The sequence below is a fragment of the Podarcis pityusensis genome (assembly GCF_964106645.2).
Source record: "Podarcis pityusensis genome assembly, chromosome: 5".
Taxonomy (NCBI): Eukaryota; Metazoa; Chordata; class Lepidosauria; order Squamata; family Lacertidae; genus Podarcis; species Podarcis pityusensis.
In genome coordinates, this window is record NC_138032.1 from 3381113 (window position 1) to 3399154 (window position 18042).

The 18042-nt window shown below is 48.4% G+C and overlaps 1 protein-coding gene across 4 annotated transcripts in view; it reads left to right on the forward strand.

The window, feature by feature from the left end:
- The window catches only part of MASP1 (MBL associated serine protease 1), a 109785-nt gene that overhangs the window by 61255 nt on the left and 30488 nt on the right, over positions 1 to 18042 (forward strand). For 3 of the 4 annotated variants that reach the window (XM_081007476.1, XM_081007473.1, XM_081007474.1), the window contains exons 8-9: positions 597 to 675; positions 16350 to 16487. In XM_081007476.1, the coding sequence (XP_080863602.1) occupies positions 597 to 675; positions 16350 to 16487 (217 nt within the window). Of the gene's footprint in view, positions 1 to 596; positions 676 to 2315; positions 2764 to 16349; positions 16488 to 18042 lie in introns of those variants that run through there. The other variant, XM_081007475.1, reaches the window with a different exon arrangement.

Below are 18042 nucleotides of genomic sequence, written 5' to 3' on the forward strand. Positions count from 1 at the left end.
CTTACAGATTTGAAAATAAGGGACCCGCAGCCTCAAAAATAAGGGATCAGCAGCCAAAATAAGGGATTTTCAGAGCACTGGTATGTTCAACTTCTGAGCCCCACCGAGCCAAAGACAGAAATCCCAGCCAGCAGCCAAACGAAGCCTCAAGCGGTGGTTCCCACAGCACAGCAACCAGGCAAAGGGGATACAGCAAGGAAAACCACCGTCACCTCTCTGCTGGGAAGCGCTGAGCAAAGGCGACTCCCCAGGCAACGCGGCCGATTTGATCGGCACAAGGCATGCAAGCTCCACCCCTCAGTCGTTCTTAGACTCCTTATTGGGTGAGCAACGCAGCCAAGCAACACAGTTGGAGCCTCCCTCCTCCCTGGCTGGCAGGGAGGGAGGGAGAGGAGCTGCTTCCTTTGAAACCTGGGAAATTTAAGGGACATCATCAATAAGGGACAGCAGCAGGACACGGCGCTGGGATAAGGGACTTTCCCGCCAAATAAGGGACGGTTGACAGCTATGCTCCAGAGGTGTGATCAGGAAGCCTTCATAGCAGTTGCATTTTACTTCTCCCTCTTCCACAACGCTCCCTCGTTGCTTCTTTGCAGGATGGCGTGGAGAGCGAGACGTTCCAGATCGAGTGCATGAAGGATGGCTTGTGGAGCAACAAGGTCCCTATCTGCAAAAGTAAGCCCCTCTTTCCATCCTTTCCTAGGCGCTGGCATAAAGGGATGCTCCTCAGATGAGATCAAAACATCCATCAACATTCTTCGTGTCTGGATGGGGTTGTCTAAACAAAATATGGTTTTAGCCAGTGCCGAAAAGAACTCAGGGAAGGCGTCTGCTGGGTGTCAATAGGCGGGGAGTTCCAGAGTTTAGGTGTTGCCACGCTAAGCGATCAATTTCTTACAAATGCAGAGTGGGTTTTACGTATGTGGCACCCGTAACAGATTGAATTGGGCAAGAGGCAGTATGGACTGCGGATTCAGGAGCCTCTTCCCTCCAGCTGATCCTCAGTGAGGTGCTCACTCCAGATGATGATGATAATAATAATAATAATAATAATAATAATAATAATAATAATTTATTATTTATACCCCACCCATCTGGCTGGGCTTCCCCAGCCACTCTGGGTGGCTTCCAAAAAAATATTAAAATACAGTAATACATCAAACATTAAAAGCTTCCCTAAACAGGGCTGCCTTCAGATGTCTTCTAAAAGTCTGGTAGTTGTTGTTCTCTTTGACATCTGGTGGGAGGGCATTCCACAGGGCAGGTGCCACCACCGAGAAGGCCCTCTGCCTGGTTCCCTGTAACTTGGCTTCTCGCAGTAAGGGAACCACCAGAAGGCCCTCGGTGCTGGACCTCAGTGTCCGGGCTGAATGATGGGGGTGGAGACGCTCCTTCAGGTATACTGGACCGAGGCCGTTTAGGGCTTTAAAGGTCAGCACCAACATTTTGAATTGTGCTCAGAAACGTACTGGGAGCCAATGTAGGTCTTTCAAGACTGGTGTTATGTGGTCTCGGCGGCCACTCCCAGTCACCAGTCTAGCTGCCGCGTTCTGGATTAGTTGTAGTTTCCAGGTCACCTTCAAAGGTAGCCCCACGTAGAGCGCATTGCAGTAGTCCAAGCGGGAGATATCCAGAGCATGCACCACTCTGGCGAGACAGTCTGCGGGCAGGGTGGGTCTCAGTCCGTGTACCAAGTGGAGCTGGTAAACAGCTGCCCTGGACACAGATTTGACCTGCGCCTCCATGGACAGCTGTGAGTCCAGAATGACTCCCAGGCTGCGCACCTGGTCCTTCAGGGGCACAGTTACCCCATTCAGGACCAGGGAGTCCCCCACCCCCGCCCACCCCCTGACCCCCCCCAAAACAGTACTTCTGTCTTGTCAGGATTCAACCTCAATCTGTTAGCTGCCATCCATTCTCCAACCGCCTCCAGGCACTCACACAGGACCTTCACCGCCTTCACTGGTTCCGATTTGAAAGAGAGGTAGAGCTGGGTATCATCCGCATACTGATGAACACCCAGCCCAATGATTAATGATTCCAGACTAACGAACACACAAGACCCACCCCCCTCCCCCTGGGTACCGTTTGGCACGACCGAGTGTGATCAATAACTTAGTGCCTGCCCTCCTTGCTTGGGGAATTGAGGCTGTGCATCCTTTTATGAATGGCTTCTGGTGTTACTTGCTGCCTCCTGCATGCTCTCCCTCTCGCCGCCTGACTACTAATTCCTGCTTTCTCTTTCTCCGCTTCCTGCCCTTCCTGGCCCCCCTCTGGACTTTCCTCCCTCCCTCCCTCTTCTGCCTTCGGAACAGTTGCTGGAGCTGAAACAGCAGACAACAGGACGGAGATCAAAGAGGAGGTGGAGCCCGTGGCAGACTGACCAAGGTGTCTTACGCACGGCACCATTCAGAGAGCGGGTGGTCCAAAGACCTTGCCTGGGGGCCACTTCTGCCACCACCCCAGTCACCTTTCCCAATTTCAGGGGAGGCGCCAGCTCCCCTGTTTCTGCATTCATTCTGCCTGGGACCCTCTTCCTACTCGGACACGCTCTTGACTCTGGGATTGGCACGAGAGAAGGCAGAACATAGGCATCAATGCACGGCGTGAAACAAAAACGCTCTCCGTAATTGGGGGGAGTAACCCCAGCGATGGCTTCCACAGGTGTGGGGCATGCATGCGCTGCTTGCCTCTGTTTGGTTCTCTGCTTTGGGACACTCCATGCCTGCGTCCACACGAATGAAAAAAAATATTTTTCAAGGACTGGCTGAGCTAACTCTGCTTTTCTTGGTGATGGGCTGTCCCCCCCCCCCCCTTTGCTCAATGTTAACTCATTTCCTGACTTTTACCCCAGCACTGAGATGGAGGATCCAAGTCTCTCTCTTTTAACATGGTGTTACTTCCATCGTTCCTGAATTCAACTGGCTGAAAAGCAAGTCTGGGGTGAGCGGCAGACCCCTTTAGATGCTTCAAATCCAGCAAGCATCAGTAAACGCATGGGGCGATTAGGATCGTAGTGGCAGGCACCGCCTCTGACTTCCATGCGCTGACCATGTGCACCTTCAGATCAACTCATGGAAGCCAAAGTCCTCTAGAGGTCCTGTTTGTTGAGCGGTCATCTTGATTTGATTGCACAAAGCTTATGCAGAAGTTAGACTATGGTCCCATCTGTCCTATGCACTTAAAGCGCTGTGATGCCACATTAAACAGTCATGATTTGCCCCAGAGAATCCTGGGAAGTGTAATTTGTTAAGGGTGCTGAGAATTGGTAGGAGGCCTCTTATTCCCCTCCCAGAGCTGCAATTGCTAGAGCGGTTTAAGAATCAATCCATCTTCCAGGGAACTCTGGCACCCTTAAGAAACTACAGCTCTCAGGACTCTTTGTTGAAAAGCTCTGTGTATCGATGAAGTGCGCTGCCCACTTTTAAAATTAGTTTCATTTTACTTTTTGCTAATATGCAAAATTATGCTGACTGAAGGGCTGGCAGCTTTTCTTTCGCATGGTGCTCCTGTGCCTGACAGGCAGAAATCCAGCAGGTGAAGCTTTTTCTAGCATGAAAACGCAGCGTTGGGGAAAGTGGAACCTCCCTGATTTCTGTTTCTCGGGCAACAATTTTATCTGCATATCTGGTTGGGGGGGGCAAGTTGTTAAGTTTGGGTGCTTTGGTGGGATTTTTAAAGCATTTTTTTAAAACAAAAAAACCCGCCCTACTTGCTGTACATCTGGGTTTTCACATACACTTTGCCAGTTCAGCAAAAATCCGCCTGGACAGCCATAGCAAACAATGTACACAAAACGGCAGATAAAGAGCAGGTCCAATTATTACTCCCCCAGCTTAGAGACCCAAGCAGATGCCCCCCACTCAAATGATCCAGCTCCTCTAACTCAAATACAAGCATGAAGGAAAAGGAGTAAAGTCCCAACATCGATCTCCACTGTCATGAGGCCAGCATCCAAATAAAAAAAGGAGATTAAATTTCAGAGGGAACGCACCCTCTCGCCACGAATCACACTCCAATTCCGGAAGGTCGAACACACCAGCGTACATTGCAAGGTAGCATAGCTACAATTCCCAGACGAGATGCCTTGATTAAGGCAAGGTAACTCTGCTCATCTAGAAGTTAGGCATATTAGGTTTGTTAGCAACCATAGTAATGGAAGAGCCAGTTCACAAGCAAATGTATTTGCTGGCATTGGGCTGATTCACACATTAGCTGTGGTTCCTGCATTGCAGGTGGTTGGACTAAAGGAACCTCGGGGTCCCTTCAAACTCTACAATTCTGTGATTCTATGCTGTTCGGCAGGCACAGCCCATGTGGTACCCTTTAGATGTTGATGAACTACAACTCCCATCATCCTTGGCAGCTGGTTGGGGTGGCTGGGGCTGATGGTCGTTGAAGTTCAATAGAATCTGGAGGGCATCACATTGACTCTACCTTATGTATGTAGTGAGTCATAGGATCAAAAGCAATGCGAATGTTCAGTGATGTATTTAACTTGTTAAGCCGATTGTGTGCAACACTCCAGGCCTGCTGTATTTGCAGGGGTGCACTTTGAATTATGGATGGGGGATAAACTCGGTTCAGTTCACATTTAAAGGTGAGCCTACCTAATTCACACTTTCTGAAGCAATGTGAGAGCCGTTGACACAGCCATCCTTCAAAATTCACGCTTCTCCTAATTTTGCAGCGCAGGTCTCCAGCCAAATAATGTAGACATAAATGCACATACCAGGGTAAAAAGGACACGGCAATTCATACATTCGTTAAAATAACATACAAGAATTCATTGTATTAGAAGAAACTGGTTTTACAAAAAAAAATGTGTCTATGATGCACAATCACACAGAAAAAATGTGTATATCAGGTGAAATTTGCACTAAAAATGTTGATGGGTTTTCACGAGGATTAGGATTAGGAAATGGGAAAAACCACTTGGAAGATATTGCATTTGTTCCGTTTTGTTGGTGGGGAGCCTTTGCATGCATAGCATTCATGCATCTTCCTGTTACTCATTCATTCATCCCACAAATAATTTTTTATTGATTTTTTTCACAGTTTTATACATTTTAACATAACCATTTCAAACATTAAAGTACAAGGTTCCTTTGAACCTTCGGACCTCCTTCCCTCCATCCATGGGTTCCATGTTTAAAATTAAGTTTGCTGCATCTTTTACCATTATCCATCTATTAAATATCTATAATTATCATACAAAATTGCCATTACATCCCTGCCAGTGATTTTAACTGTTTACAGTGGTCTTTTAGATAAATTACAAATTTGCTCCAGTCTTTAGAAAATACTTGATCTTCCTGGTTTCGGATCTTCCTCGTCATTTTCGCCATCTCCACATACTCAATCAGTTTCATCTGCCATTTTTCTTTTGTTGGTACCTCTCCTTCCTTCCATCTCTGGGCTAGTAGCGTTCTCGCTGCTGTTGTTGCATACATAAAAAGTCTTTTGTCTTCTCTTGGTAGCTCTTCGCCTGTTATACCTAGTGAAAAGGCTTCTGTTTTTTTAACAAATGCATTTTTAAACATTTTCTGGGAAATGATACATAATGAGCTAAAGTAAATGCACCCCACACTTTTCAAAGCATTTTACAGCCAGGGGTTGTAGGTCTTTTTAGCTGCCTTTTGCACAAGGTGACAGAGGGTTTTAATCCACTTTCATTTCACCACCCTGGTATGCCCATGAATTTATCTCGGGGGCAATATGTGTCCCTTGCCCAACACCACTTGGAGAGGGTCAAATCTCTTCAAAATGCTGGGGGGGGGGTTTAAAGCCCAAATAGGACAAATTCATCTCGATATCTCCTGGAGATTGAGAAAGGTACCACGAGGGCCAAGAGGATGCCAGTTTGATTAATGAATAGAATCAAAGAAGCCATTAGAGGCAAGAAGGCTTTCTTCAGAAAAAAGGAAACATTTGACCATTTGGGAGAGCAAAAAGGAATACAAACATGGAAAAAAGAAATACAAGCAGACAGTAAAGAGAGTTAAAAGAAAAGAAAAGAAAGTGAGGAACACACTGCTAAAACCTAAAAACTGCACAGGAACAAAATTCTTTAAATGTATCAGTCTTCTTCGTCTTTGGCGATCACTTATATCTGGGTAAAATCGTCTTCCGTAAACACAGTTTTAACAGTTGGTCTGTAAGTGACTGTGGAGGCCAATTCTGGATCCACGGGTCCTTCCACAGTGGGGACATAGGTTTCCGGGCGGGAGTTGATCATAGTGAGTGTTTGCCAAACTTGCCTTCCTCTTAGCACATTTCTCCCTTTCATCCTGAGTTTAGGCATTTTCAAAGTCCATGACACCTTTGGTAAAGACTGTTCTCCAACTGGAGCGCTCGCAGGCCAGTGTTTCCCAGTTGTTGGTGTTCATACTACATTTTTTTAGATTTGCCTTGATACAGTCTTTAAACCTCTTTTGTTGACCACCAGCATTACGTTTCCATTTTTAAGTTTGGAATAGAGTAGTTGCTTTGGAAGACAATGATCAGGCATCTGCACAACATGGCCAGTCCAACGAAGTTGATGTTGAAGAATCATTGCTTCAACACTGGTGATCTTTACTTCTTCCAGTACACTGGCATTAGTTCGCCTGTCTTCCCAAGTGATATGTAAAAATTTTCAGAGACATCGTTGATGGAATCATTTGAGGAGTTGGAGATGGCGTTTATAAGTGATCTATGTTTCACAAGCATACAGTAAAGTTGGTAGTACAATAGCTTTGTAAATGAGTATTTTGGTTTCCCTGTGAATGTCCCGGCCCTCAAACACTCAGTCGAGAGAAAGCTGCACTTGGAGACAGGAGCAAAGGAAGGCGTCGTGACACCCGGGGCTTGCGTCTCTACGGAGGGCGCATGTGTGGCATTGCTATGTATGACGCATGCACTATATCTAGTGACGCCACACATGCACTGTATAGCGGTTTGCTGCCCGCGTCACTCCAGCACCATACAGACGGTGCCGGGATCCTCTGCTTGCAGCTGTAGCCGCAAACGGAGGATCCTCCACATGCGTCTGCGGCGGCGCGATGGCTGCTCGCGCCGCCATGAGCCTCCGCAGGTTGACTTCTTGTCACTCCTGCAAACATGGAACCCGGGGCACCTTGCCTGCCCCCCTGTTGCGACACCACTGCTTGCAGAGCTCGGGTGATGCTGGATTTTGGCATCAAGGTCAGCCCTTGTGGAAAGATCCAGCGACTGAGAAATGCATCAGTAACAAGAGACCAGCTGGTGAGGCACTTGGATGGCAAGGGAATCTAAAGTGTGCTGAAGGAGAATAAGGAGATTGCAGAGAAACTGAAAGGATTTTTTGCATGTCTTTGCGTACGGCAAAATCCTGTGCCCAAACTTTCACAGGAAGGGAGTCTGAGGAACTGAGTAGGGTTGGCATATGGACATAACCGGAATACTGCAGTCGGAAGCAGTGTCAGGGCAGAAATCCCTTAGATTTTGCCCAAAAAAGTTTCCACTCAGCTGATAATCCTTGAAGAACTCAAAAGTGAAATTGCTCATCCACTAACAAAAATTACGTCTGTAACTTGTCCCTGAGATCAGCCTCTGTACTGGAGCACTGCAAACTGGCCAGTGCAACACTGATTATTTTTTTAAGGTTCAAGGGGGATCTCGGATACTATAGGCTAGTTAGGTTAATGTTATTGCTGCTGTGAAGGCAGAACACAGCCTTTGGGGTTGGAAACCATCGATTGCCCTCTCTTCTGTGAAGTTGTCTAATCCTCTTTGAAAGCTATCCTAGTCAGAGGCCACCGCTGTCTCCTGCGGCAGGAAGTTCCATAGAGCTACATGGTTGGCCACACTGGGAAGAGGATGTGGGGCTAAGATGGGCAAATTGACCCAGGGGCAGATTTAGGTGACCAGTTTCCCCACACTGGGCACCGAGCTAAGTGGGGCACTGCAAAGTGTCACAATTATCATGCAGTAAAGGTAAAGGTAAAAGGTAAAGGACCCCTGGATGGTTAAGTCTAGTCAAAGGCAACTATGGGGTTGCGACACTCATCTTGCTTTCAGGCCGAGGGAGCTGGTGTTTGTCCACAGACAGCTTTCCGGGTCATGTGGCCAGCAGGACTAAACCGCTTCTGGCACAATGGGACACCGTGACGGAAACCAGAGCGCACGGAAATGCCGTTTACCTTCCTGCCACAGCAGTACCTATTTATCTGCTTGCACTGGTGTGCTTTTGAACTGCTAGGTTGGCAGGAGCAGGGACCGAGCAACAGAGCTCACTCCGTCGCGGGGATTCGAACTGCCAAACTTCCAATCAGCAACCCCAAGAGGCTCAGTGGTTTAGACCACAGCGCCACCCACGTCCCTTTTTATGATGCACACGCAAAACAGAAGGTGGAAGGCAGGGGGTGAATTTTGGCCTCACAGTGCCACCAAAATTTGAAAATCCATCGTTTACCCTGGATTAGCCTCATTCCGCAAATCTTTTTTCCTTCACCAGGTGAAATATACTCTGAGTCGAGTGTGAATTTCATGCTCTTTCTTCAGCTCATAGTAGCAATGAATGAAACTTTCCCCAAAATGTTTATATATATATACATTAATTACACAATGGACCCCACGTGATTGGCTACTTCCAGGCTGCTCCTGCAGGCCAATCAGGTTGTTGATTCACGTCTACCTGGAGCTGGATTGGGTGGCTCCTGTGGACCAATCAGACTGCTGCATTCTGGATCCTGTTGTTCTAGGACTCAGCTCAGTACATAACACCAGGTGAGCTTCCACTCAAAATGAGTAAAGCATCACATTTGTGCCTCAACAAACGCAGGGGAAGGTTCCCAAATGATGCTCAAGGCAATTGTGTGATATCAGCCTTCGTATTTTCCACCAGACATCTGGAGGTAGTGGCGGAGGAGAAGGAAGCACAGGCCATCTGCTTGGCCCGCTGTGAAAATCTGTCGCCTCCACGTTGGCAAAGCAAATCTGTCCCTGGGAGAATACTCTGGGGACAACTCTGAGAGGAAAACATTGCCTCCCCAGCCCCACCCCCAGCCTTCACCACGGCACATAGCAGCCCATCTGTTTCCCTTGGCTGAGTATGATGAGAGCAGCCCGTCGAGGAATGCAGAGACACTAGGATTACTCAATGACAGGATCTCTGCTCAAGAAAAGGGGTGGAATCAGCTGTCTCATAAGCATGTAGGATGTACATGGGGGAATTTTTGGTCCCTTTGCCTGTTTCCATGGCCACCCACCGCTGCCATTTTATGCTCAATTTCTTTCCTTAAAAAATAAAATAAAATATTGAAGTAAATCAAACGAATGGATACGGTGAAAATAAGAGCGGTACCAAAAAGCAGTGCAGCATATTGAGAAGAGATGTCACATTATGCTGGTAGAGTACAAGGTGATATGATAGCCATCTTCAAATGTCTGAAGGGCTGTCCCATGGAAGCTAGCTTGTTTTCTCCTGCTTTGGAGGGTAGGACTCGAACCAGTGGCTTCAAGTTGCAAGAAAAGAGATTACGATATGATACAATAATCTTTATTGTCATTATCCCATACAGAACAACGAAATTGAAAAATCTACATCAGACATTCAAAAACCAACAAGCCTGCTATCCCAGCTATCCCAACCTGGTTAGCCCCCTAAAAAACTCTGATACCCCATTTTTAAACACAATACACTCCCATAAAGACTACCTTACACTGTATTTAAAACCAAAATCGCATTTGGATAGAAACTGTTTCTCAGGCAGCTAGTCCTAGTCTTTATAACCCTGTGGGACGCTGGTGGCGCTGTAGGTTAAACCACAGAGCCTAGGACTTGCCAATCAGAAGGTCGGTGGTTCGAATCCCCGTGACAAGGTGAGCTCCCGTTGCTCGGTCCCTGCTCCTGCCAACCTAGCAGTTTGAAAGCACGTCAAAGTGCAAGTAGATAAATAGGTACCGCTGTGGCATGAAGGTAAACGGCGTTTCCGTGTGCTGCTCTGGTTCGCCAGTAGCGGCTTAGTCATGCTGGCCACATGACCTGGAAGCTGTACGCCGGCTCCCTTGGCCAATAAAGCAAGATGAGCGCCGCAACCCCAGAGTCGGCCATGACTGGACCTAATGGTCAGGGGTCCCTTTACCTTTTACCTTACCTTCTTCCAGAAGGCAGAAACTGAAAGAGATCATTTCCGGGGTGCGCACTATCCTGCACTATCTCTGCAGCTTTCTTATGACACCTGGAAGCATAGCTTTGATCCAAGGTGGGAAGAGTGCACCCAATTATTCTCTCCACAGTCTTTACATTATGACTGAACATTATGAATAGCTTTCTGGTGTAAGAGCTGTTGGAAAGTGGAACAGACTCCCTTGGGAGTCCTTACAGACTTTTAAGCAGAGGTTGTATGGCCACCTGCATTGCAAGGGGTCAGACTAGATGGCCTTTGGGTCCCTTCCAGCCCTACAATTCTATGATTCTATAAATAGGAAAGCCAAATTTCACATTGTACTGTGGAGAGGGAGTCCTGGGTGTCTGCATGTGTTGTATATAAGATAAAATCCTACCAAATAGCAAAGATCTACTCGTCCCATGTGTTGGGAGATGTGGCTTTATCTGCACTTAGGTGAATTAATTTTTTTCCCTAATGATGGGATGGTTCAAATTTATCTTTCTTTGCTGAAGTTTAGGGGAGTTGTTTATGAGCCCATTCCAGGAAGTACTCTGGGTCTCTCCAGCCTAAAGGTCATCAACTCTATGGCGCAATTCAGGAGGGGAGGGGAGGGGGTGACATTTTAGCTAGATCTCCCTACACCCACTCATTGCTTCCCAATCACCGGTACCCAAATCTTCGAAAGGCAAACAATTCTTCCTGTCTCTGGCAATCTCTCTTGTGCAATGGACATTCTCTGTTTTGAGAAATCCATGTGACATGTGGCCTGGCCTGGCCTTCCCGAGTCTTTGCTATCCTTTCTACCGTTCACCGATCATTATTTGCTCTTCCCAAAATGCGTTCGTTGGTGGGAAAGGCAAAATTAGACAGTTGCCTAACGGAAAAGAAAAGAGAGCAAATTCCTTCTTCGCTAGCTCAAATGCGCTTACTCAAAGCCTCTCGGAAGCATGAGGAAGATCCATATAAGCTGAGGAAATAGGTGCTGGAATAAATTCTGTATTTTATTTTAATGTGTCCATTCCCCTTCCATTTTTCAACTGTGCTATGCGGGAGATCCGGGTGTTATCAAGTGCTGGACCCTATAGAGGGTTTCGCCAGAACAGTCACCAATAGTTGCCTGCAGATAATAATAATAATAATAATAATAATAATAATAATAATAATAATTTTATTTATACCCCGCCCTTCCCAGTTTAAAACCGGGCTCAGGGCGGCTAGCAACAAATTTAAAACACTTAATTATAAAAGCAGCATAAAATACAGTGTAAAAACATAAAAACAATAAAAATCAAAAATCAATTAGATAATCCCCAGGGCTAGCTGGCTGAATTGGTCCTAGTTGGGCCAGCGAGGAGGTCAGGGGAGAATTAGCTGTGGGATCCCAGAGCGGGTGATCTTCATAAAAGGGGAGGGGGAGGGAAGAGAAGTAAAATAACAGATCAGGCTGAATTCAAATTAAAGGCCAGGCGGAATAGCTCTGTCTTACAGGCCCTACGGAAGGAGGTTAAATCCTGCAGGACCCTAATCTCCTGGGACAGAGCATTCCACCAGGTCGGAGCCATCACTGAGAAGGCCCTGGCCCTGGTGGAGGATAGTCTGACTTCCTTAGGGCCCGGGACCTCTAAACTATGATTAGTCGTGGACCTTAAGGTCCTCTGTGGGGCAGACCAGGAGAGGTGGTCCCGTAAATATGAGGTCCCTAAGCCACAAAGGGCTTTAAACACATCCTGAAAGCAGAATTCTGTGTGAGCCAATGAAAAACTAAAATGTAGAGTTGGATGGAAGTGAGAGCTGGACCATAAAGAAGGCTGTTTGCCGAAGAATGGATGCTTTTGAATTCTGGTGCTGGAGGAGACTCTTGAGAGTCCCATGGACTGCAAGAAGATCAAACCTCTCCATTCTGAAGGAAATCAGCCCTGAGTGCTCACTGGAAGGACAGATCCCGAAGTTGAGGCTCCAGTACTTTGGCCACCTCATGAGAAGTGAAGACTGCCTGGAAAAGACCCTGATGTTGGGAAAGATGGAGGGCACAAGGAGAAGGGGACGACAAAGGACGAGATGGTTGGACAGTGTTCTCGATGCTATCAGCATGAGTTTGACCAAACTGCGGGAGGCAGTGGAAGACAGGAATGCCTGGCGTGCTCAGGTCCAGGGGGTCACGAAGAGTCGGACACAACTAAACGACTAAACAACAACAACACAGAGTTGGAGGGGACCCCCAAGGACCATCTAGTCCACCCCCCTGTGGATCAAGGGCATAGCCTAGTTTGAAACCCTGGAGAACTGCTGCAAGCCAGAATAGATGATACTGCCCTAGGTGGGCCAATATTATGACACAGCTTCCTATGTGCATATGGTCCAGCATTCCTCCCCCCATCAGTTAGCAGAAATGGGTCCATCAGTGGATCAACTCACCTGTACTCTCCATCCCTTATGCAGAAATTCCCCCTTGCAATGTCTCCTCCAATGCCTGATTTAAATATGCAACTCCCACCAACTAAAAATAGGCCAAGCTTCTTACCGTGGGTGTTCGTTTCCCATTAATTAACATAGTTCTTTGCATCTCACCTCTTCCCTTGCAAATTTCTTCTCTCACAAGTTTATAGAGTTCCTTGCACCTTCCTTGTCCTCCCTGCCCCCCATCCCCAGGTGATTAAAATCCTACTTTTCAAAGTTTTCAGCTTCAGGGAAGCCTTTTTGCTGCATAGAGTTCTCTCTTCCTCATTGACCTGAATTCCGGAGGGTAGGACGCCACTGAGAGCAAATTGGATGCTTTCGGGACAGCAAATGCTGAATTCAAATGGCACGGGGGCCAGGCCTTCTTTCCTTCCAGCTGCTCTGCCACCTGGGGCTAATGCCAGGTGTTAAGTTGTGGGAGAACATATCAGACGACACAGCAATTCTTCAAACAGCTCTTGTTTATTCACAGGCCAGAACAGAACTGAACTGAAGGGTTCAGCCAGCCTGCTTATATAGAGCTCCACTAGAACGCAACAGTAACCACTTTCTGTAACTATCCAGTCACTGAACGTCACTTTCAATCCCTTATTTTTTGCATATGTGGACCTGAGTGAAAACTATCTATAGTATCCCCCTGCTGGCCCAGGGTGAGAACTTCAGTACATAACACCAGGTATGGCCCAGCCTTTGGCACCACGACCCCAGAGGGACCCAGTGTCAGGAACTGGCAGGGGTCTGGTGCTGAGGCAAGTGGGCTGGAGACTGAGCCAGGAGAGGGGGACAGTGATTTATGATGATACCCAGCTCTACCTCTCTTTCAAATCAGAACCAGTGAAGGCGGTGAAGGTCCTGTGTGAGTGTCTGGAGGCGGTTGGAGGATGGATGGTGGCTGACAGATTGAGGTTGAATACTGAAAAGACAGAAGTACTGTTTTGGGGGGACAGGAGGTGGGCAGGTGTGGAGGACTCCCTGGTCCTGAATGGGGCAACTGTGCCCCTGAAGGACCAGGTACGCAGCCTGGGAGTCATTCTGGACTCACAGCTGTCCATGGAGGCGCAGGTCTATTCTGTGTCCAGGGCAGCTGTCTATCAGCTCCATCTGGTACGCAGGCTGAGACCCTACCTGTCTGCAGACTGTCTTGCCAGAGTGGTGCATGCTCTAGTTATCTCTCGCTTGAACTACTGCAATGCGAGGGGCTACCTTTGAAGGCACCTATGTGGGGCTACCTTTGAAGGTGACCCAGAAACTACAACTAATCCAGAATGCAGCAGCTAGACTGGTGACTGGGAGCAGCCGCCAAGACCATATAACACCGGTCTTGAAAGACCTACACTGGCTCCCAGTACATTTCCAAGCACAATTCAAAGTGTTGGTGCTGACCTTTCAAGCCCGAAACTTGAAAGCCCACTATACCTCATGGAGCGTCTCCACCTCCATTGTTCTGCCCGGACACTGAGATCTAGTGCCGAGGGCCTTCTGGCGGTTCCCTCCCTGTGAGAAGCCAAGTTATAGGGAACCAGGCAGAGGGCCTTCTCAGTAGTGGCACCCGCCCTGTGGAACGCTCTTCCACCAGATGTCAAAGAGAAAAACAACTACCAGATTTTTAGAACACATCTGAAGGCAGCCCTGTTTAGGGAAGCTTTTAATGTTTAATAGGTTATTGTATTTTAATATTCCATTGGAAGCCACCCAGAGTGGCTGAAGAAACCCAGCTAGATGGGCGGGGGTATAAATAATAACCATGTTTGAATCATTGCCTCCTCAATATACAATTGGTCTTCCGGTTGGGTTTTCCCATACAGTTGATAGGGGAGCCAGCCCTCTTTCAAGGCCCACTGTGTTCCCAGACAATGATTCTGGATCCTGCAAACAAGGTGGGGAAATGTTGCGTAACCAATATAGAACAAATTATTTTCTTCTGCAAAAAAAAAAAGAAAGAAAAAGCACAGCGACACTCAGAGAGAGCAGATACTCTTGCGTAACTGGAATCAAGGATGCAAGTTAAACCAATTAAATTAAACCTGTCGGTGTTAAATAAGAACAAATTGCGCAACCCTAGTTTGCTTAATTCTTTCAAAGCACAGCACCGGCCTCTCTGGGGAGTGGGGCCTGGGGAGGTTCAGACTTTCTTCTACGCAAACAGACTTTCCTCTACACGAAGGCTCAGAAGCAGTCATAAAACTATCACTCAAGAATGCACTATGCAAAGTGCAATCATCTGTGCAAATTGCAATCATTCCAGACTGCAAAAAAATCAGCCCATCGTTTTGTTCTCTATCCAGTAAGCTGCAAGGAACATGCAATCTTATAACTGGCACCCGCCCCGCAGTGGAGAAGGAACCCTCTCCAGCACCCAGGGCAGGACGCCGAGGGATGGGGCAGCCTGTACAGAGTGCGCATGTGTGGCATACCGCACGGAGTGCACATGCACAGCCACCACATGGGCTGCCGCAGATGCGCACTCCATACAGGATGCCACACATGTTAAGTTGTGGGTGAACATATCAGACAACACAGCGATTCTTCAAACAGCTCTTGTTTATTCACAGGCCAGAACAGAACTGAACTGAAGGGTTCAGTCAGCCTGCTTATATAGAGCTCCAGTACAACGTAACTGTAACAATTTTCTAAAACTATCCAATCACTGAACGTCCCTTATTTGCATAACTATCTACAGTATCCCCCTGCTGGCCCAGGGTGAGAACTTCAGTACATAACAACACATGTGCACTCTGTACGGGCTGCCGCTTGTGCACGGCGGCCATACAGGCTGCGCATGTGCGGCATCCCATACGGACTGCACATTCTCGGCAGCCCATACGGATGGCGCGCAAGCGGCGCCCATAAGGACTGCACACGCCCTTGGCTGCTCTACAGCTGGGGGGAGGCACCCGAGGCGGTGTGGCACCCGAGGCGGCCCCCTCCGCCCCCCACTTTGTACGCCCCTGCTTCCCTGTCCCAGTGCAAGCCTGAGGACCGCATTGCATCCTGGGGCGGGTTTTCTTATGTCACAGCTCCCACCCTTAAGCATCAGACCATAAGAAGAAGAGCCCTGGGACTGGATCAGGCCCATGTCAATAAGGTGCCTCTGGGAAGCCTACAAGCAGGGCTTCAGCGCAGTCGCCTTTTCCCATTCATGCTTTCCAAGAGACCAAAAGAAGGAGCTCCTCTGAAGATCCCAAAACCTGGGCAGGTTCATGTAAGGGGATATAGTCTTTCAGATAGCCTGGACCTATTCTGTGTAGGGTTTTGTAGGTTGTGACTAGCATTTTGAATTGTGACCAGAAACAGGCAGAGGCTGAGGCAACTGCTTCAGCACCCAGAGCTGTGCAGGGGTGGGGCTAGCCAGCCCGCTGGGGCGGAGTTAGCCACCCGCAACTGCAAGCCTCCCTAGCCTGGCGAGCGTCGGGGGGAGCCACCCACACAGCGAGTGTCCCTAGCGTCCAGGGGTGCCGCCTGCATGGTGGGGGGGTGCGGCGATGTCACCCCCCTCAGGGATGACACCTGGAGCGGGCCGCACCCCCCTTCCTCCGCCAGTGGAAACAGATGGGCACAGCCAGTAGAGCACTGCTATTGTATCAGGCAAATTGGCTGCTCTCTATAACCCTCCTTGACCAGCTGGCATTACAGACGCTGGGTTTTTTGAAGGGGACAGTGAGGCTTAGCAAAACAGGGGATCGCTTTAGAGCCACAAGACTCCAACTTAATTCTCAGAGGCTTTTTTTCCCAAACCCTCCCCTCTGCTCGGCTTTCCAGTTGCAGACTGCAAGGCGCCACGAGAGCTGGACCACGGCTTTGTCAGCTTCTCCACCCGACACAACCTGACCACGTACCAGTCGGCGATCCAGTATTCCTGCCAGCATCCATACTATGAGATGGTCCCCAATGTCACAGGTGAGAGCGGCTGCCCTGCGGTGGGGGGGGGTGTCCGGTTTGCATGCTGGGGGGGCAGCAGAGACTGGACAAGGGATAAGCAGCATTCACAGAAGACCACAAAGAGCTAGTAAGATGGGCCGGGTCAAGAAATGTAGTTGGCCCAGGAGCTTGTGCTCAAGAGTTGCCTTCTAAAGGCCGCTAGGACAATAAAGTATTTCAATCTAAGATTCTAAAATTCCATTCCCTTGATTGTTTTGGTTGCTCCCTTCCGAACCTTTTCCCAACCCTATAATCTCCTTTGTGAGGCGAGGCAACCAGAACGCTACAAAATATTCCAAATGCGGTCGAAATCTATAGCCAGTGATGAAGAAGACTGCTGAGGGAGGGGAGGAATAGAGATGGGCTGGAAACTGGGGTGAACCTCTGTTTGAAAAAGAAGTCTTTGCGTGCAGCCATCCCCACTAGTAGCCATCGGTAGGCTTATCTTCCGTGACAACAAGAGATGTTTTAGGAGTGCAAGGAAGCAGCCCCAGGCAACAGGCCTGCCACAGGATATTGCTAGGCAGAGGCACGGAGACAAAATCAATACTTTTGCAGCGCTGCTGTCAGAAGGGGAGGCTGGAATGGCCCTGAAGGGGAAGGAAGGTGATTTCCTAAGAATGCAATGCATGTCCTGCCTCTCCTCACACGAAGACCGAAGACAGGAGAAGAATTCTCAATGGTGGTTACAGTGGCCTGAATCCCACCGGGCAGTCACATACTTATAAGCAAATCGAATGTGAGATTAGCTTGCTGCTCAGTGGAACCGGAACCATTGTGAAACCAACTGGAAAACTGCACTGGGGATTTGAGTGTCGGTGACGACACTAGCGCTGACCAGTACATGCCCACAGAAGCCAGTTCAAAGTGAACTACTGCACCAAAATGCTGCTAGATTCCCCCTCCTAGAGCTCCTCTCAGAATAGAACATATCTACTTAACATATGGGACGCGGGTGGCGCTGGGGGTAAAACCTCAGTGCCTAGGACTTGCCGATTGTATGGTCAGCGGTTCGAATCCCCGCGGTGGGGTGAGCTCCCGTTGTTCGGTCCCAGCTCCTGCCCACCTAGCAGTTTGAAAGCACCCTTAAGTGCAAGTAGATAAATAGGTACCGCTTTATAGCAGGAAGGTAAACGGCGTTTCCGTGTGCTGCGCTGGTGCTGGCTCGCCAGCTGCAGCTTCGTCACGCTGGCCACGTGACCCGGAAGTATCTTTGGACGGTGCCGGCTCACGGCCTCTTGAGCGAGATGAGCACGCAACCCTAGAGTCGGACACGACTGGCCCGTATGGGCAGGGGTACCTTTACTTTTACCTTTACTTAACATGCTCTTAAATCCCCACCCTCTGTTTGCCAATGACTATGAGCCACAACAGCTAGAGGAGCCTCCATGTACAGGGGCACTGTACCTGCAAATATTGGATAACTTATTGCAAACAAATAGCCATCGTGCTCTGCTTGTGGGCTGTGTACAAGTTGTACACAGTTTACTCAAAATCAGTCTTTGTACTTCAGTTTCTGTTACTGAGTTATTAC